This window comes from Anabrus simplex, chromosome 12, assembly GCF_040414725.1.
Source record: "Anabrus simplex isolate iqAnaSimp1 chromosome 12, ASM4041472v1, whole genome shotgun sequence".
Taxonomy (NCBI): domain Eukaryota; kingdom Metazoa; phylum Arthropoda; class Insecta; order Orthoptera; family Tettigoniidae; genus Anabrus; species Anabrus simplex.
In genome coordinates, this window is record NC_090276.1 from 54,444,045 (window position 1) to 54,465,801 (window position 21,757).

The 21,757-nt window shown below is 40.2% G+C and overlaps 1 protein-coding gene across 3 annotated transcripts in view; it reads left to right on the forward strand.

The window, feature by feature from the left end:
• The window catches only part of LOC136884295 (zinc finger protein 271), a 54,085-nt gene that overhangs the window by 11,295 nt on the left and 21,033 nt on the right, over positions 1-21,757 (forward strand). For 2 of the 3 annotated variants that reach the window (XM_067156364.2, XM_067156365.2), the window contains 4 exons: positions 4,542-4,658; positions 8,745-8,825; positions 11,102-11,348; positions 20,373-20,522. In XM_067156364.2, the coding sequence (XP_067012465.2) occupies positions 4,542-4,658; positions 8,745-8,825; positions 11,102-11,348; positions 20,373-20,522 (595 nt within the window). Of the gene's footprint in view, positions 1-4,541; positions 4,659-6,941; positions 7,005-8,744; positions 8,826-11,101; positions 11,349-20,372; positions 20,523-21,757 lie in introns of those variants that run through there. The other variant, XM_068229911.1, reaches the window with a different exon arrangement.

The window sequence follows — 21,757 nt, forward strand, 5'->3', positions numbered from 1 at the left end:
AATGTGTGCACTACAAGATTTGATTGCTCAGTTACCTCCTCCTTTCCTCATGCTGGGAGACGTGAACACCTGTAACACACTCTAGGGTTCTCAGTCTTCCTTTGCTAGTGGAAGAACGCTCGAGTGATTGATAAACCTGTTCGATCTTTGCGTGCTTAATACAGGGGAACCGACACATTTCAGCAGTGCACATGGCACATTCTCACACCTCAATGTCACTTTGTGCAGCCGTGCGCTAGTTCCCCTGCTACGGTGGCAAGTACACTAGGACCTCTGTGATAGTGACCACTTCCCAATAATTCTATCTCTCTTGAATCGAAGACAGACTGGAGTACCCAAGCGCTGGTTATTTTCCAAACACGCAGGGATGGCCAATGATATGCTGGAGTCTGTTGACGACCACGTTTCTTCCATTACTACTGGAATTTTGGCTGTTGCAGAGGAAACAATTCCTTCCTCATCGGGTATTCCTCGCCGGAAACAGGTCTCATGGTAGACGGACGAAATTGCAGCAGCCATACATGGTCGCCGACAGGCTTTTAAGCATTATCGTCGGAATCCTACGATGGCCAGTTATATCACATTTAAACGTCTGCGCGCGAAGGCCCAGTTTTTTTTATTCAAGAAAGTAAGAAAGCTACGTGGGAAAAGTATGCGTCTTCCATGACGGCACATACTCCATCACAAGTATGGACAAACCTCCGTCGTATTGTCGGGAGTACAGAATGTGTCCTCAGTCCCCGGAATCTCCATTAATGGAGATATAGTTACGATTCCGTCAGTCATTGCAGACCACATCGCGTCACATTTCGCAGATACGTCCAGCTCCGGGAGATACGACTGTGCATTTCTTCCAATTAAGCGTGAAGTAGAGGCAGACCATCTCTCTTTTGCCTCTAGTACTTCGCATCCCTACAACATGCTTTTCACGGAGTGGGGGTTGCGGAGTGCACTCGTGCCGTGCAGGGACATGGCTCCTGGACCGGACAAAATCCTTGAGACAGATGTCTCAAGAATATACTCACCCTATTCAACAGAATATGGAATGAGGGTGTTTTTCCATCTCAATGGCGTGAGTGAATTAAGATACCAATTCCCAAGCCAGGTAAAGATCCAAAACTTCTGGATGATTGTAGGCCAATATTCCTTAAAAATGGCCTTTGTAAGCTATTTGAAGGGATGGTTAACTGGCATCTTGTGTGGACGATTGAAAAGGAATGTCTCTTGATTAACTACCAGTGTGGTTTTCGCTCTCATCAGCCTGCCACTGATCATCTGGTCAGGCTGGAGATTACCATTCAGGAGGCCTTTCTCCGGAAGGAACACCTAGTCACCGTGTTTTTTACCCAGAGAAAGCTCACGATATTACCTGGCGATATAGGATTCTCTCCACACTACACCAGTGGGGATTTTGGTGAAATTTGCCAACATTTATTGAGAACTTCATGTCCCTCCGGCTCTATCGAGTCCGAGTAGGGAATGCTTTTTCTCAATATTACGTTCAGGAAAATGGAGTACCTCAGGGATCGGTACTGAGCATCTCGCTGTTCGCAATCGGCATCAACGGCATAGTTGCTGCTGCTGGGCCCGCAGTTATTCCATCGCTATATATAGACGATTTAGCTCTACATTACAGCTCCAGAAGGGTGGCGTTTGCTGAGAGACAGCTACAGCAAGCTATTAACCGAGTCGACAGATGGGCACTGTAACATGGTTTTCAATTTTCAGCAGCGAAAACATCAGTTGTACACTTCTGTCGACGTCAGCTTGTGCATCATGAACCAGAGCTCCGCTTGTGAAACAGTGTTTTACCAGTGGTAGACACCTGCAGATTCCTGAGACTCCATTTTGATAAGAGACTAGCGTGGCAGCCCCACATTCGTCAGTTGAAGGTTGCTTGCATGAAGAGACTTAACATGCTTAAGTTTCTCAGTGGCACTTCGTGGGGGGCTGATCGTGTGGTGCTACTAGTTTTTTATACAGCAACGGTCCTCTCCCGAATTGACTATGGAAGTGCGGCTTATGGCTCAGCATCAAAATCTACGCTCGGCCTTCTAAGACATTATTCACCATAGTGGAGTTAGGCTGGCAATGGGAGCTTTTCGTACTAGCCCCATTCCCACCCTTTTCGTTGAAGCGTGGGTTCCATCTTTATGGATAACAAGGCAGCAGTTACTTCTCACGTATGCTGCCAAAATTCGTGAAATGTCACTACATCTAAGCTATCAATGCATCTTTAGTACCCAATACCACCAGAGGTACCAAGACCGGAAAAATGCCACACGGCCAGTCGGGTTTCGAATTGATAGCTTTGTTGTGATTTAAATATAGATATCGATGGTTGTCTTGAACAAACTCTCAGCGAGATACCTCCGTGGTTAGTTCCGCGACCGGAAATATGTCTGGATCTACTCCATGGACCCAAGGTGAACACGGACCCTCCGTTTATCGGAGGTATTTCCAGGACTTCTTTCACCAATATCCAACCGCGAGACATATCTTCAGGGATGGTTCAAAAATCGGAGATAATGTTGGTTGCTCTTTCGTCACCGATGGTATGAGCATGATGATCCCGCTTTCTAGTGTATGTAGCATGTATACTGTGAGGCTTTACTCCATCTTAGAAGCTTCCAAGTCATGTTGGGACTGGGCGAGTTGACCGTGAGCGCAGAGGTGCGCGGCTGTGAGCTTGCATCCGGGAGATAGGGGGTTCGAATCCCACTGTCGGCAGCCCTGAAGATGGTTTTCCATGGTTTCCCATTTTCACACCAGGCAAATGCTGGGGCCGTACCTTAATTAAGGCCACGGCCGCTTCCTTCCAACTCCTAGGCCTATCCTATCCCATCGTCGCCATAAGACTTATCTGTGTCGGTGCGACGTAAAGCCCCTAGCTAAAAATTATAGTCATGTTGGGAATGCAGGAATCAAACTTGCGGATGAAGCTGCAAAGGAAGTGGTACTTTTATCTCCAAGACCTATCAATGTGCGTGCTAAAGATATTTGTTCTCAACTACGCCGAACCATTTTGGCGTCATGGGAATCGGACCGGGAACGGCCGTGCGGCGGTCGTCTTCTTGGCCTTCACGGAGAGAGGCCATAGTATTGCGTAGGTTGAGGATAGGTCATTTACGATCTACACACTCTTATCTCCTAAAGAGAGAAGACCCTCCCCAGTGTGTTTTTATGGTGCTGACTTCACCATGGCCCACATCCTCACAGAGTGCATCGATCTCTCTGGTCTAAGACGGAGCCTCGCCCTGCAGGAAACACTCAAACGCATACTAGCCGATGACGCGACTATTGCTGATCTCGTCATCCGCTTTGTGTGCAACAGTGGACTAATCAAGGGTATTTAATTTACAAGTGTACTATTACTCAGGGAATGCACGTTTGCTTTTGATTCGTTAGTAATTTTTTGGCCTAATTTAATAATTTTTTGTTTTGTTTTGTACTGAGTTTCCAAATTCCTTCATTGAATAAATAATTATTTTCTATTTCTTTTCCACTAACATGTTCAGAGAGGATGATTGCCTAGTTGTACTTCCTCTTGAAACAAAAATCACCACAACCACCACTTGGACCCTCTTGTCAATTTATTTCTTATAATTGGACTTCAGTACAGAACAAAAATGAAATTTATAGCTTATAACTGCGTCCTATATCACATGAAGCAACTACGCCGCCATTACAGGTAGCCTCTTCAGAATAGATAATCGAACATCTCATAAGTATTGTTGTAATTTGACCTTAATTAATGACAAGAGTACTTCTTTGTCATGAAGGTATGTCAAAACGGAACTTCGTAACTTGTTTCTGCCAGTCGGGGATTTGATAAAGAAGTTCCTCCTTTGACCTTGTCGAATGCATTCTGTCAAGTGACCGCGTTGATATCATCATCATCATCATCATCAATGTCCCACTCCAGTCGCCCGAGTGTGGTTTAGATTTTAATGTTAAAAAATATTCAAGTCAGTACAGAACCAATTATGAAATTTGTCGCTTCGCCTAACTTGAGATTGAATTCCTGAAATTTGACCTTCCATTCATTGAGTCTCTTCTGTACTTGTTCCTCATTTTCTCTCCAGATCATAACATCATCAGCGAAAGCCATTGCATTTAGTTGATCATAGGTTTTCTTTATGTTCTTCATTATGGTGATAATAATGGGGATAGTGCTCTGCGTTGCTGGACTCCACATTTGATCTGGAACCAGGATGAATGTATGTCACCCAATCACACACAATCAACATTTTAATCCAAATTTTCTTATGTGTTTAAATATCAATGTAATGTGTAATTTCCTTTCTATTTCAGTCTGTATTGTTTGCGTCTGTGATTTTTCTGTGTGTTTTCAATGTCTTGTTTCCTCTTCAAAAGTAGTTTTCCATTGGGGCATTCAGGTTTAATTAGGCCCACCATTTTGTTATGCGTTAGTTTTTTTATACTTGGAAATACAGTTTATTGTTGTAGATATTTTGGGTGAATCTTTGTACTGTATCTTCTTTTGTGTCTTTTTTTAAACTTGCTTTCTGTTATTTCAGAAATGTTGGAAGTCCTGACATTGTTGTTATCCCCTGTGTTATTATGGACAATGGAGTCAACACAGAAGTTATTGGCTACGATGGAGAAGTAATCAAAGAGGAAGAAGAGCATGATGTGTATGTACGATTCTGTTTTTCATGTTTTAAAACAAATATTCCATTGTTTTGAAATGGATTGATCTATCATATTCAATTCAAAGGACTGGGCAAGACGGCTGTGCGGTGAGCAGCACACAACTGTGAGCTTGCATCCAGAAGATAGTGGGTTTTAGCCCCACTGCTGGCAGCCCTGAAGTTGGATTTCCCAGTGGTTTTCCATTTTTACACGAGGCAAATGCTGGGGCTGTACCTTAATTAAGGCCAAGGTCACTTTCTTTGCACTCCTAGGTCTTTCCTATCCCATTGTCGCCATAAGACCTATCTGTGTTGGCGCGACGTAAAACAAATTGTGTTAAAAAAAAAAAAAAAAAGGCAATTCAAGGAACACAGTGATAGGTCATTGCGGGAAGGGGGAGTAACAGAAGACAAGAACAATCTACTCTTCGTCATACTCTGCTGTCTTCAGATAGATGGGCTCTCTCTTTGTCAGTCCTGGCGCTTCTACATCTATTTCTTCTTTGCTCCAAACAAGCCTGTTTCTCCTTCCCAGCTTTATCAGGGGGGTGAGCTTCAACACTCATTGAGAGGCCATTGTGAGAGATCTTCAGTCATGATATGGGAAGTGTAATGTAAGAAGAGAGCCAGATATACGCAAGAAAGTGGAAGAGGGAAAAATCCATAGTTCTAGCCCTTCAGGCAAGCAACTCAATGTTGAAAACATCCTAGGGATATGAGCTACGAATTTTAGGAAAATAAAATATAATGAAGTATAGCAATATATTCGCCGGCCCCATGGTGTAGGGGTAGCGTGCTTGTCTCTTACCCGAAGGCCCTGGGTTCAATTCCCGGTCAGGTCAGGGATTTTTACCTGGACCCTGAGGGCTGGTTCGAGGTCCACTCAGCCTACGTGATTAGAATTGAGGAGCTGTTTGACGGTGAGATAGCGGCTCCGGTCTAGAAAGCCAAGAATAATGTAGAGGATTCATCATGCTGACCACACAACACCTCGTAATCTGCAGGCCTTTGGGCTAAGCAGCAGTTGCTTGGTAGGCCAAGGCTCTTCAAGGGCTGTATTGCTATGGGATTTGGTTGTATGAAAATATATTATTTATTTATTCTTAAAAATTACAATCCTTTTCTTAATCATTGTTATCCGGTCGATTAGATTAGCAGTTTGCCTTCTTCTACCACCCTACGATCGCTCGTGTGAGTCAATGCAGAGTTTCACTTAAGTCCTTATAACTACATTCATTGTGGACATTATTCAAAAAATGCCGGAGTGTATTGAACCAAGGAACACATTACAAAAAGAATTATGTATATAAGTTAATTTGGCTAGGATTTGAATCAAAAAGAAAACTATTAAAGAAACAAGTGATTTTAGGCTTTTTTTTCTTCTTCAGAACTGCATATAGGCCGGAAGTGATTTTTGAAATTTGTCTTTTTATTTTGATAGAGCTATCCAAGACTCACAGTTTGAAACATTTCCGGACCCTTGAGCCCTTCAACTTTCAGCATAATTGAGAAAATTGCTTAATTTTATGATTTTTGTAGTATGGGGACCCGTACTTTGTCTGCTAAGACATGTTTTCAACATTAAAAAGAAGATAAAAATGAATACAGGTGGTAAAGGACGACAAAAGAAGATAAAAATGAATACAGGTGGTAAAGGACGACGACGACTACTGCTACATATTTATCTAATGTATCTTCCCTCTTCCTGTATTTATCAGGCTTTCTTATTATCTTACACTTTCCGTATCAAGACTGAAGGTGTGTTAAGGATGGGCCCTCAACAAGGGTTGTTATCCACTCCTCTGATGAAACTGGGAAGGAGAAAGAAGCTTATATGAGGATGAAAAGAATTGGGATTGATGAGGAGTTAGCTTACCTGTTTGAAGACAGCAGTGTATGAAAATGTGGAGGTAGTTCTTATACTTTTGTTGTTGTTTTTTTTTAAATATTCTTGTCTCCTCTTTCTATTGTTCCCTCTTCCTACTCTGATCTGTCATTGCACTCATCTTATCATGTGTTTCTTTGCATATTCCTATTTGCTGTCATGAGCAATCTCAATTCAAAAATTACAATTTTTAGTAGCAACTTCATGTCTTTCATGGTTCATTGACATAAAGACAGGCTTGCCTTCTGTCAGCCTACTTGCTCAGTCTGTACGTTGAAAAAACCGTTTCTACTGTTAAGTATGACACAAAAGGAATAAGTAAATTGAAAAGGATTACACAATGTAAGATTTTCAGACAACACTGGTTATTGTTGCAGAAACAGAAAATACATGAACAGGATCATGGAAAGGACAGTTCTTGAAAAAAGAGGGAAGAGGGCGACCAAGTTATTTTTACATCACATGTAAGCTTGAGTGAGGTTAACAACAATTAAAATAAATTAATTTTAAACAAGGAAGGATAGTTAAATTTTGGCAAGTTAAAATAGACTGTTAAAAAATTAATCAAATGACAACTAATGATATGGATGTGGAAGAGCCCTACCAGGGGTGGGTTCATAGCCTTTTGTGGACAAAAACTTTTTAAAAAGATCCTAAGGTACAAATTTATTTTAACATAAAATCAAACCTCAAATGATAATGAAAAACAATAAAATATTTGCAATAACCCTTTGCTTTTCTTTAGTCTTGAGTGAGCAATTATATATAAATGATATGAGTAAAGGAGTGAAATCGGAGGTAAGGCTTTTTGCGGATGATGTTATTCTCTATAGAGTGATAAATAAGTCACAAGATTGTGAGCAAAAGCAGCGTGTCCTTGAAAATGTTGTGAGATGGACAGCAGGCAATGGTATGTTCATAAATGGGGTTAAAAGTCAGGTTGTGAGTTTCACAAATAGGAAAAGTCCTCTCAGTTTTAATTACTGCGTTGATGGGGTGAAAGTTCCTTTTGGGGATCATTGTAAGTATCTAGGTGTTAATATAAGGAAAGATCTTCATTGGGGTAATCACATAAATGGGATTGTAAATAAAGGGTACAGATCTCTGCACATGGTTATGAGGGTGTTTAGGGGTTGTAGTAAGGATGTAAAGGAGAGAGCATATAAGTCTCTGGTAAGACCCCAACTAGAGTATGGTTCCAGTGTATGGAACCTTTACCAGGATTATCTGATTCATGAACTGGAAAAAATCCAAAGAAAAGCAGCTCTATTTGTTCTGGGTGATTTCTGACAAAAGAGTAGCGTTACAAAAATGTTGCAAAGTTAAGGTTGGGAAGAATTGAGAGAAAGAAGGTGAGCTGCTCGACTAAGTGGTATGTTACATGTTATAATTCTCATGTTTTGGTCCGTATTGAAATGTACAATGAAGTCAAATAAATATAAAAATCTCTATTTATGTATTGAATAGGTGGAATAAATAAATTTTAATATTTATTTAACTTCATTAAGTGGTATGTTCCGAGCTGTCAGGGGAGAGATAGCGTGGAATGACATTAGTAGACGAATAAGTTTGAATGGCATTTATAAAAGTAGGAAAGATCACAATATGAAGATAAAGTTGGAATTCAAGGGGATAAACTGGGGCAAATATTCATTTATAGGAAAGGGAGTTAGGGATTGGAATAACTTACCAAGGGAGATGTTCAATAAATTTCCAATTTCTTTGAAATCATTTAGGAAAAGGCTAGGAAAACAACAGATAGGGAATCTGCCACCTGGGCGGCTGCCCTAAATGCAGATCAGTATTGATTGATTGTAGAGAATTTGGAGCCATACTTCATATGGTGTTAGCACTTCACTTCTAGCCTGTTACTGACCACAAACACCGGCTGGACAATGCTATAGTATAACAGCATCCATCGTTTAAGGAAAAGCGGTACTAACCTTATTTCTAATAATGCATTCGACCAAGTTTTTCTTCACTAAATTCCAGCAAAATATGTCCAGAGTATTCACGTATATGCAGTGTACATTCATTGTTATGTTTTGACTGGTCATATTTTATCCTCACTTTCATAGTAAGCAGTAGTAAGATTTCTCTGACAATCTTGTATTTTTTAGCACCTGAACTGCTGTGAAAACAAACATTGTGTTTCACACCTATTAGATATTGTTCTGTTGATTTCTGGTGTCATCTTGTTTCAGAGAGCAGATTGAAACCCACTTACAGTTGATGGAAGATGGCACCTACATGGAAGCGGAAGTTATCCCTGCTGATGGCCGAAGGTAATACATATAATGTGACCCTTCATTCGGGAGATGGTAGATTTGACCTGCACTGTTGAAAGTCTTGAAGATGGATTTCCATGGTTTCCCCAATTTCACCTTCTCTTACTTGCCAGATGTTTGATATGTGCTCCTTAATCCTTTCAATGATAGTTTAAAATAATGTATTTGTACTCCCTCTGTGCTGGTTTTTATTCTTTTCCCTTTTCAAGAATATGCAGTTATTTATGAATACAAGGCATATTTTTTAACTAAGGGCCATTTGAAAATAACTACACAACGAAAGACAATATTTTCAAACACCACATTTATTTGCAGATTCTACATACTTTACTACTCTATTTTTCAACATAGCCGCCAAGTTTACAACGAAGTTTTGAATACCCTCTTCATAGAAATTTGCCGCCTGCTCCGATAACCAAAACACTGGCGCCATGATCTTGCGCTGGGACAGAGTCGGTTTGGCCTCCACCTTTATAGACGAATGTGTGTGTCTCCATTCCATGCTTTTGCTTCGATTCAAGCGTGAAATGTGAAACCCATGCTTTGTCTCCCATTACGATCTGCAAGTAGGTCTTCAGTTTATTTCCATTGTGTAGGGAGTTAATACTATTTTATATACAGTAATTACTAACACATTAAAATTCATGTAAATACACATATATGTCAAACATTACACCATAACTCATAATTTCTTAAGAAAATGTAGATCTAGGGTGTGGGTTATATTGATATCTGGAGGTTCCTGTGTCTGAATGTACTTTTGGTTAAGAGTGGTATACAGAAAAGAGGGGTCAGCAGTATGTAGAAAACAGACAAATTACAGTGTGTGTTGGCTGTGCGGTTGGGGCGCGCAGCTGTAGCTTGCATTTGGTAGATCGTGGGTTCGAGCTCCACTGTCGACAGCTGTGAAGATGGTTTTCCGTGGTTTCCCATTTTCACACCAGGAAAATTCTGGGGCTGTACCTCAGTTAAGGCCATGGTTGCTTCGTCCCCACTCCTAGCCCTTTCGTCCCCATAAGACCTACGTATCTGTGTTCGTGGGACGCAAAACCACTTGTAAAAAACCCACACAAATTAGAGGATTAAAGGAATTGTGTGTGTTCTAATGCCCTGGCAAATCCGTTGGCCATGATGATGGTTGGGTAGTGTTCTTCATTTGTTTGTACCTGTGTGTTTGTTACTCCTTGCCAATGTGATGTCTGCATGTTGTCTGCTGTGTAGGAAGAGAGTGAAATCTGGTGTCAGTGCATAGCCACTCCTTCGAATACCACCAAGGGATCGGTTAATGGGTTAATGGCCCCATCCAACAGACAAATCACCATCAAGAGTGTCATGTGCCTTTGCTTCATATGAGCACTGCAGAGAGGTTTGGATTTTAACACAGTCTTTTTGCGTGCGATCTAGTGATTACGAATTGTATATCACCATTTCTCGTCCTCTTATTCTGAAGCATTTCAGACACTTCTTAGTTTTGAATGAATGAACAAATGAACGAACAATCGAAATGTTTTCCCTACCACTCATATTCATTTTATTTTCTCCTTGTCTGCCTCCATAGTGTAATGGTTAGTGTTATTAGCTGCCATCCTTGGGGGCCCGCTTTCGATTGCCGGTACTACCAGAAATTTAAGAATGGCAGGAGGGGTGGTATGTGGTAGAAATGGTACACACAGCTTACCTCCATTGGGGGTGTGCCTGAAAAGAGCTGCACCACATCGGTATGAGGACACGAGTTTGTACTTTTCTCCTTTGTCACATATTTTCATTATGGCTACACTAAATCAACTGTAATCTCACTGCCACTTTTGAACAGTAGCCGTCAGCATGACTTGAATTATCCTCGTGTACATTTTTCCGTTATCAGTTCCACATATTTCTTTTTCACTTAAAACCCTTACAAGCAGACTCTGAATGTAGTCATTTTCACTTCCCCAAGCCATAGTGAACCAAAAGGCATGTAAGTATTGCTACCCTTAGTTACTGTACTTAGATTTTTTTTTTTCAGTTAAATAATCAGTGTAAATAATAAAACAGATGTTTCAATTCAAGTGATTCTTTAATTTTGGCAGTCAGTTCATTTTATCCATGCGTGCGTACACAGTAAGTTGCTGTTCTCTGTCTGTTTCTTATGCATTACATATTTTACTCTTGATAGCATTCTTACGTGAACATTTGTAATTTTTGTTAAATATTATGGCATTAAGCCTTGCACAAAGTATAGCAGATGATATTTCTCCAACATTAGTTTTTAGTTAATGATGGTGTATTTACAGAATCGTCATTGAGGAGGGTGGGGAGATACAAGATGATGAACCACAGCTTATCGAGTCAGCTACTCTCATCATTGATGGCATACATTCTGATAGAAACACGCACTGGATGGATAACAGACTAGCAAACCTTGCTGATCGCTTGTGTCGAGTATGTGCTAACGAAAATCAGGATCTCGTGCCAGTATTTGGAGAACAGGGAATGGAACTGCAGCTAAATGAAAAGATCCAATGGCACCTGCCTATTGAGGTGAGTATAAAATGCTGTTGTCATGATAATATGAAAACAACATACAACCAGAGTAGTAAGAGAGATGATAGATCTCCTCCACAAATAAGAGACGAGCAATCAAGTAATAAGACTAGAAACATAGGACAGGCACGAAAGGAGAAAAGGAACTCAATGGGTCACTGTAAGTAATGGAAAGAAAGAAACAAACAATTTTTTGCCTTTTGTATTCATCCTTATCTTTTGCTCCTTTCCTTTTCCTGTGCTTATCTGGCTTTCTTCTTGTCCCACACTTCACAGCAAGTTGGTTACCCAATGTGTGTTGATGTCTGACCTGATGAAGCTGGGAAGGGGAAATTGTTGAAGAACTGGGATTGTTTGTTAATAAGGAAGTCATACTTTCTAGTGTTGACTTCGTTAATGTAACTTAAAAGCTTATCAGTCTGTTGAACACACTACTTCAAAATATCATATATAACTCTATATATCCCTGTAGAAAATACACACTATTAATTAAAGAATTTCATGTTTTATTGTGCAAGAACATCCTCAGTAGCTTTGTAGCTGCTCAAAGAGAGGAATGAGAAATGGAAGTGATATTGTGTGGGAAGGTTGCAGAGCATGTTCGATGTTATCTACAGTTTCTTCTATGAGTACCGTACATGGCTATGTATGTTATTTACCAGGAACATGTCCTGTTTCACAAAATTTATTTACCAATCTGTGAATCACTTCGACTTGGAAGTAGAATATCAGGGAAACTCTCTTGAAACAATCTCCGTATGATGGAAACCAATTCTATACACATATACGAATTGTAAATAAATACGCCGTGGGGAATAGACTACCTGAATTAACTATGTTAACTTACTTCACTGTATTATGCCTAATGAATACTTACTACACCTAGTGAGCCCTTAATTAACAAACTAGAACATGAGCATACATTCCTAGAGTAGAACTCGTACTGATTTTCTTCCCTCGTGCTCCCTGCCTGGCTTGCAAGCATGGGAACGAGACGTGTAAGATGAGAACTGCAGAGCTTGGCCAACTGCACAGAGAAGGAGCAGTCTTCCAAAGAGTAAATCACCTGGCAAGTAATAGAGCTATCATGTGCCATTTGGCGACATCACACTTTCCTCAACAGAAAAATAAGTTTTAATTATCATAATATAAAAATATGAAGAAAATAAGTTTCATAAATGAAAAAAATTCTGACGCTGGTAGGGATGCCAGTTAGTTTAATATTTTGAAATTTGAGAAATATTGAGCACACATCTACTAAAACATACTATTACAGATTCTAACCTAATTGTTCAGTTGTCACGTTTACAAGCAATGATTTGCTTTCCTGCCATTCATCACTTGACAAGGGACTCACATAAAGTGACTGCAGGTTTGTCATCTGTACACGGGAAACAACCGAAAATTTTAGGGAGCGGTATACAGAACCCATTTCACACCAGTTTGAAATTAGGCTGGTATCTAAGTTTACGTGCCTGAAGCGTCAGAATAATCATATTACATGGTATGTAATTGATATCCTCATCCTCAGTTTCAGAACCAGAGTCTTCTATAAAAACATCCATTAGGGATTCGTAGTTTAAATTTCGTGCACTTGAATTAGATATGCTAATTATTCACAAGAATGAGACAAACAAGCCTGCCTCTTGAAAAAACATTCTTCCTGTCTGCACGCATGTACTTTCCTGCTCATTTCACAGCTGTGAGTGAAGGATTACGCAGCCTCAGGTTATGTAGGAAAGGGGCTGTGTTATTAATACCATGAAAGAATAGCTATCGTTTTTGCGCATAACTACAGTATGTAGGATGCTAAAAGGTTTGTTTTGTCACCTATTCAGGTGAATATTTAATAGGTGACAAAACAAACCTTTTAGCATCCTACATTCAGTATCTTCAATACGGATAACAATGATTTTTATCACTTGTAACTACAGTATGGCCGTACTGAAACTTGGCAACACTATGCTGCGAGACGGGCGGTGTGCAGGTGTTTTGTCAGACTGTACTTCGTCCTTGACTTGCCACCGAAGTAGTTGCAGTGCGTAGCGGTTAACAATGGCTCTCGGTTTGGTAGAAAAAACATTTGTTGTAGAGCATTATTTCCACTTATACAGAAATGTTCGATTATGGGGACCAAGTGTGAAGATAGTGCTGGAATATTTTGAAGAGGAATTCCAGTAAACCCCCTCCCATGAAGAAAACAGTGCTGCAGATGGTGCAAAAATTTAGACGAACCTCAAATGTTCAACGAAAAGGGCAAGAAATTTGCATTTCACGGAGCAGTGGTTCCAGCAAGATGTAGCGATTGCACGCACAGCTGGGAATACCGTGCATGTACTGTGAGAACATTTTCCAAAACCACATCATCTCTTTACGAACCGATTATCCATTCCTGCCAAATTTCCCTGACCTTACACCACCAGATGCATATTTGTGGGGTCTTTTAAAGGAAAAAGTGCACAAAGATCCAGAGCATCGAGATATTGAACAGCTGAAGACCAACATCAGACGTGTAATCCATTCCGTGTCCAGAGATGCGATAGCAGGGATGTTTAACAACCTGCAGCACAGGTATGAAGAATGCCTTAAGATGGGTGATTCCTATCCAGAACATATCTTGTGTTGATATGTTTTGATAACTTGTATTGCATTCTCAACTTAAGTCAAATAAATGAATACTTGTAGACACGATATAGGCTTATGCCATGTCAAGAAAGCAAGGTGGTTTCGCAGAGAACTTCGCTCCGCGTCTTCAGAAGAAAATCTCGACTGTTCTCTAGGAAGACTTCTCCAATGATGAAAGTTTGAATGACGTTAGTAATAGAAGTGTAAGTGGCACGTCACCAGATGGCTCACCATACGCGGCACAGTGGTAGCATTTGAAGCGGAAGCTGACGGCACCATCAGGATCGGTCTGGGAGGAGAGATATAACTAAAGTACGCACATATGAAAGTAGGACACTGACACAAGCCTGGAATGAAACATCTGGTGATGAGCGTACGAATTTGGAAAACACCAAAACGAGATTATGATAGTGAAAGGACAGGGAAGAGAACTGACTACGTAAATCCTTAATGGCTGGCAATCGTGTGTTACTTAATTGATAGCCAGTGTCCCTGTTGAAATTGTTAGGATTACTACATATTTCCACAGCTTCCCGTATAATTCTGGACGTGTAGTGTCTAATGTGGGTAAGAGCTCGAATATCTTGGAGCACATCGTGACCCGATGATAGGGAGTGGTCAGCGATTGCTGACTTGTCTGGCTGGTTGAGACGGATACTTCTTTGGCGTTCCTTGATGCCAGTCCCAATGGACTGGGATGTTTGGCCAATGTATACCTTGTCACAAGTACAGGAATTTTGTACACCCCAAGCTGTAATAGTGGGGAGAATTTGTCCTTGCTTATACTAAACTGTAGGGAATTTTGATGACTGTACCAAACATGGTTTTTATCTTGTGTTTGCGGAAGACCTTGGCAATTCGATCTGTGGTCTTACGGATGTAAGGCAGGTAGGCAGTTCACTTCTTCTTTCTGTGAGCTTTGATTAGTCGTCCCTCTGGGATGCAGGACTCTATGAATCTGTACATCGTTGTAACCATTACTCTTGAACGTGCCTTTGAGTGTGTCCATCTCGTCCTCGATATTTGATGGTGCACAAAAATTGTGTTGCGGTCATGGCAAGTGTTTTGAGAAAACTTTTTTTGGTATACTTTATTCTTGGCCATACTAGAGTACATTTTATGCTTAAAGAAGCATCCAGTAGTATTTTGGTGAAATTAGAGTATGAAAGAATTATAGAGCGTAAAATCAGACCCCTTATTGAAGAGAACCTCTTCGAAGAACAGTATGGGTTCAGGAAGGGGAGATGAACAACTGATTTAATCTTTACAGTCCGTCAGTTAATGGAAAAATACTATGAATACAACCGAGATTTGTGGTTAGCCTTTCTGGATATCAAGAAAGCATTTGATGCAGTGAATAGAGAGAAGGTGTGGGAAGCACTGAAGAAAATTGGAATACAGGATGACATGATACACCGGATCAAGAATTTGTATGAAGATACCCGAAGTAAAGTCAAAACACCTGTAGGAATGTCTGAAACCGTTGATATAAAATCTGGGTTAGGACAGGGTGGTGTTCTGTCTCCTCTTCTTTTCATCACTGTGATGAACGAGATTCAGAGAAAAGTTCACCAAACCATTGGAGGTAAGAAAATGAAAGTTATATTGTTCGCGGATGATATATGCTTGTGGGAAGACTCTAAAGAAGATCTTCAAGGACAAATAAACTCCTGGGCAGAATCTGCTAAAGAATATGGACTTATCTTCAGCCAAGAGAAAAGTGAGGTTATGGTCGTGAAGAGATACGGGCAACCAATGGGACACATTGAAATGGAGAGGAAACAGCTACAGATGCACCATCAATTCAAATATCTTAGAAGTGTTATCTCTGATACTGGTTCTATGGATAAGGAAATTTCCCACAGAATTCAGGCAGGTAGCAACTTTTACAAAATAGTTAGACATAATATGGAACGAGAAAATACCAACAAAATGTAAGAGAGTCATATATGAAACTTATTACGTACCAATCCTGACCTATGGTTGCGAAACATGGACCCTGAGAAACAAAGATGTTAGTAGAATCCAGAAATGAAATTTGTCCATAGCATGATCGGCAAAACACGGAGGGACAGAGTCCGTAATGAGGAAATCCGCAAGCAGGCTCAAGTTGTAAGACTGCAGAACAAAATAACAGTGCAGTGACTGAGATGGTATGGACATATGCGACGCATGGGTGATAACAGATTACCAAAAAAAAGTGTACGATCTAAAACTTAAGGACAAAAGACCAAGAGGGCGACCAAGACTCGGGTACAAGAACATGGTGAAGATTGGCATTCAACAGAGAGGACATACTTTGGAAAGCATTGAAGAAGAAGAGAAGTTCAGGGAGCGCAACTGGTGGAGAAGCCTCGTTTGGCGACCCATCGCTTAAGATGGAACGACGTGGGATATGGATGTAGAGCTCTCTGAAATGGCAGCTACTATTTTTAGCTACTGTAAAATCATGCTCCTGTGGAATCTGGGAGCTCCGTCAGCAGCAATGAAATAATGCGCCTGTACTTTCTGCGGGGGTCACTTCCTTGTGGTATCCCGTTGTCACCATAAGACTTTTCTGAGTAGGTGGGATGTAAAACCAGTAGTAATACAAAACTTGCAGGTAGAGATTTTAAATTAAATCTTATTGCTTGAGCCTGTAGAAATTACAGGCTTGGGTCAGTTTCAAATGGACGGAAGCCAGTAGAAACTACGGACGTGGTCACTAGGGTGTTAATTCAAGTCATAGACAGATAGGAATAAGAAAAGGAACACATAATAGGAAACACATATTTGCAAGTTCATTGCGTGAAGAGGGAGCAACAGAAATGAGGACAAACCTGGAAACACAAAAGGACAGGGACAATCTTCACATCTACACTACCGCCTTCAAATAGACAGGCTCTCTCCTCATCAATCTCAGTTCTTCTACATCCATCTCTTCTCAGCCCCCAATGAGCTTGTTTCTGCTTCCCAGCTTCATCAGCAGGGCATGCATCAACACTCACTGAGGGGCCATTTTGACAGATCTTCAGTCTTTATGTGGGATAAAGTGTAATATAAGAAGAAAGCCAGATCATTACAGGAGTAGGGAAGAATATAAGATGTATACAAGTGGTAAAAGATTAGGTACCCAGGACAAACAAATAATATCTCAATGGAGTCATAGGAAAACCATTTCATATGCATTCTCAACCTCCAACACCGATCAACAGCTTTTGAATTAACTCCAGTAACAATGACAGGAAATCACATCCCCATAACGAGGCAGGAAATGTATAATACAATAACAGCAGCAAAAAATGGAAAGGCCCCCGGCCCAGACAGCATTTTGCACAGAACACCTGAAAGACTCTACCTGTCATGCTAGACTACTGGGTAGAACTATTCAACACATGCATGCACACTCGGGAAATTCCAGAGCAATGGAGATTGTCAACAACCAAAATGATATTTAAGAAAGGAGAAACTGACAATCCTGATTCATATCGAGGTATAGCCCTCGAAAATACATCATTCAAAATCTTCATGAAAATCTTAACAATCAGGCTTGCAGAAGAAATAGACTCCCAGATACCAGAAAATCAATTCGGCTTCCGAAAGGGAAGAAGCTCACTACATGCCGTAAAATATCTAATAGAACAGGTCCAAGATACATTGAGGCATCCAGGAAAGAAATATTTTGTAGTCTTCGTAGACTATCGTAAGGCTTTTGACCTTGTTGATAGAGCAACACTCATCCGGAAACTCAATTACCTAATAGGAGCTACACATCCGATAGCAATCATAATCTCGAATATCCTCAAATATAAGTATGTCCAAATATCAGACAACATAACCTTATCCAAAAACGTAACCCAAACAAACGGAGTCCTACAAGGTGACCCAATCAGCCCAATTTTATTCAACATCATGACAGCAGACATCACAGAAATAATCACAGATACCTCTGCATTGCTTATACTTTACGCAGATGATATGGCAATAGGCTCAGAAAACATAGAAGAGCTCCAAGAGGTCCTCAATAGGCTCACATCATGGGCAGAAAGAAACGGTTTGCAAATAAACCACAACAAACCTAAACAAATGACCTTTAGGAAAGGAGGAAAACATGCACCTAAAAATACAATAACCATGCACAACAAACCTCTGGAAGTAGTGCCGAAATTCAAGTACCTTGGAGTCACCCTCCAAACTACTCTAACATCCTACAATATCCACGTCAAAGAAAGAGCAGCCGCAGCAATAAAAGCCATCTACAACATTCAACAACCTCAACAAATATCATTGGGTACAACAATGCTACTGTTCAGGACAGCCATATCACCAATAGCAACCTATGGGATTAGCATCACCTGGGAAAAACTCACACTCAGCGACCTGATGACAATAGAAAAAGTCAAGGCCCGATATCTCAAGAGAATACTAGGCATTGGGAAGTTAGCCCCTTCAAGGTTAACGTATGTTCTAACCAAGGAGGACTACTTCATTGACGATATCAAAACACAGTTTTGTCTACCAAACACCAAGCCGTACGAGAATGCACGCCAAATTTTAAACGAGAAAAGGAATGCTGTTTGGTCCGACTTCTATTCCATGGACGCTATAATGACGGAAGAATGGAAGCAAGCAAATTACGATCTACGGCACGTAATTACACGTTACGCCACTCATGGATTTCACCACAGATTCTGCCAAACCAAAAACTTCCACCAGCCGAACGAAGACTGTATATGTAACCTGTGCAACAATCATTGTGAAATATACCATGCACAAAACTGCAAAATGAGGACAACCTCAATAATAAGAATGGCATTAGCATAGTTGACCATCTGTACAAAAACTGTTTTTGCACATTGTGCGCTTTTCATTTAATATATATATAATATAAATAACAGAAGGGAATACTTGTGTGTTAAATCAAATCTGGTTAACTGAGAACTTATCAAGACCTAAACTTAATTCGAAACTACAGGGTCTCTCTTATAAATTCAGATCGAACGTGCAGTGTTTGTACTCGTGTGTTAAATCAAATCTGGTTAACTGAGAACTTATCAAGACCTAAACTTAATTCAAAACTACAGGGTCTCTCTTATAAATTCAGATCGAACGTGCAGTGTTTGTACTCTAGGCTACAGCATCTGCAATATGGCTGGCGCGCGCATATTTCTTGACCTTGCAAGCAGTCTGTACGTGTTTGACCTGGTGAGCATCAAGAAGTAAGTATAAATAACCACCTAATCGATACTTTATTAATGCTGTATACAGCTGAAGAGGACCACTAAGTGGTCGAAACATGTCCTGTAAGTTTTAATTTTATTCAATTTTGCCTGAGGCATTAATAAAGTATCGATTAGGTGGTTATTTATACTTACTTCTTGATTAAACATCGATACGGTCATGAAATGGACAACTTGTAATACTGGTGAGCATCAATCGCCGGTCTGTTTTTCAACTGTTAACATGGTGAGACAGTTATCATTGCAACACCGTATTTTCGTATGTAAAAGTTCTGGATTCATATACATGGTCGTGTGATGGCATCATCCCTTGTAACAGTCAGTCTGGTGTTGGTGTCCGTCCCAAGTGCACACAATTTACGAGGAACATAGGGACATTCGCTTCAAACCGAATTACTACATCTGATGAAAAGGAACACTTATTCAAGTTGTGTCTCCTTCAAGCTACATATAAACCATTACTCATGTTAATATTCAACAAGAAAATTCATTAATAAAATGGCTCAACTACACAATAAGGAATACCAACTCCGAGATCGAATCAAGAACACTTGGTTACTATAAGGACATTGACATAATACAGCACCAACCACAACAGTTTTAATGTGCCATTTTAGTCTCAATTTTAAATGTGTAATCTGACTTCATCAATGTTTTAGACTTAGATTTTAAATTAAGACATACCAAATTGTATTCTTTATTGTTGGTTGTATGTAAACATATGTTTCCAATTAGATCAAGGCTGAAGATGACCCAGTATATGTAGGCTCGAAACTAGTACAAATTATATAGGACACATTATTAAGCTAATGGTATTGAATAGGTGGACCTTTCTCTACCCTTTGATAGAGATACAATGCCTGTATCACCCAGGAAGGACGACTCTTCCAGCATCTTTTATAAGGCAATATTTCATATAAGATTGTATACACACTTAAAGCAGGGCGGCCGTGTGCAGCGTAAGATCGGCGGAGGCAGTTGCTGTAGCGCAGAGTACAAACCCCATGTGTTCGTTCTAAGAGACACCCTGTACATACGACTAGGTTATGTATAAACCAGTTTCATTTGTATGAATCTCATGACATTATATTTGTAACTGTTAGTGAAGTTGGATTGTATATTTCACTTTACTTTACACTTCTTAGAGAATTTACTTGGTGTTTTTTTTTTTCCCCAGGTAAAAGAAGACGATAAATTGCCTGTCAAAATGTGTTCCACCTGTGTCTCCTTGCTCAATTCTTGGGATGATCTCATCCATTGCTGTTTGGCTGCGGACATTAAGTTGCATAAAATGTTTAAAGATGGCAGTATGCAGGATCACGAAGATGTAAGTATACTGAATTGTGTTAACCATAATAATATATAATAAACTCATGTCTTCGTCCCAAGTTGGTGCAGCTGTTTTCAGGCATACCTTAAGTAGAAGGGTAGCTGTATGTATCTTTTTAACCACACACCAGCCGTCCTGCCATTCTTACATCTCTGACAGTACCAGGAATCAAACCCAGGTCTCCGAGGATCTCAGCTATTAGTGCTAACATTACTCTTCGGAGGCGGGCATAGGTTGCTTTACCCTGCAGTCTGATGGAGAAAAACGGAACGTTGAAATCGACGAGCAGGCAGCTTAGAAGGTATCAAATTAAATTCCCTGCACACTGTATGTGAGGCCTTACGATTGTTATTACGGTACTACTATCTATGATACATAATGGAACACACATCATCCACTTGTTAGCCTCTTCATGTTGCTGTATGAACCACATGCCAGTTCACCGACGTAGTTTCTGATGTATGACATTCTTGGTCCCCTCGGTCTCTTTCCCAGTACTTTACCTTCAGCAGCTGTTTCTGTGGATCAGTGGTAGAGTGTCGGCCTCTGGATCCCAGGATAGCGGGTTCAAACCCGGCAGAGGTAGTCGGATTTTTGAAGGGCGGTAAACAGTCCGTTCGACACTCCATGTCATACGATGTCGGCATGTAAAAGATCGCTGGTGACACATTTGGTGTTTACCTGACAAAATTAATTAAATCTCAGTCATAGACGCCCAAGAGAGTTTCGCTTTACTCGGTCTGCCATCTAGTGGGCCTAGAGTAAAACAGAACGTCAAAATTGACGAGCAGACAGCCAGATGGCGTCAAATTGAAATGTCTGCACACGGTAGCTGAAGCCATACGATTATTATTATTATTATTATTATTATTATTATTATTATTATTATTATTATTATTATTATTATTATTATTATTGTTATTATTATTACCTTCAGTGATGGTTTGGAGAAGATAGTCATGTTTCAGAACGTGTCCAAGAAACTTTTGTTTTCCTCTTCTTTATCGTATTTAATAAACATCGATCCTTTTTTATGTTCTTTAAAACAAGGTCATTTGTTTTTTTTATCCATACAACTTGTGTTTGTAATTCTTCTCCAAAACCACGTTTCTGCACCCTCAAGTTTTGTTTCTTCCTGTTTCCCTAATGTCCAGGTTTCGCATCCATACAGTAGTATATTCCAAACTAAGTTCTTCAGAAATGATTTTTTTGGTCTCCAAACTGAGATGGCT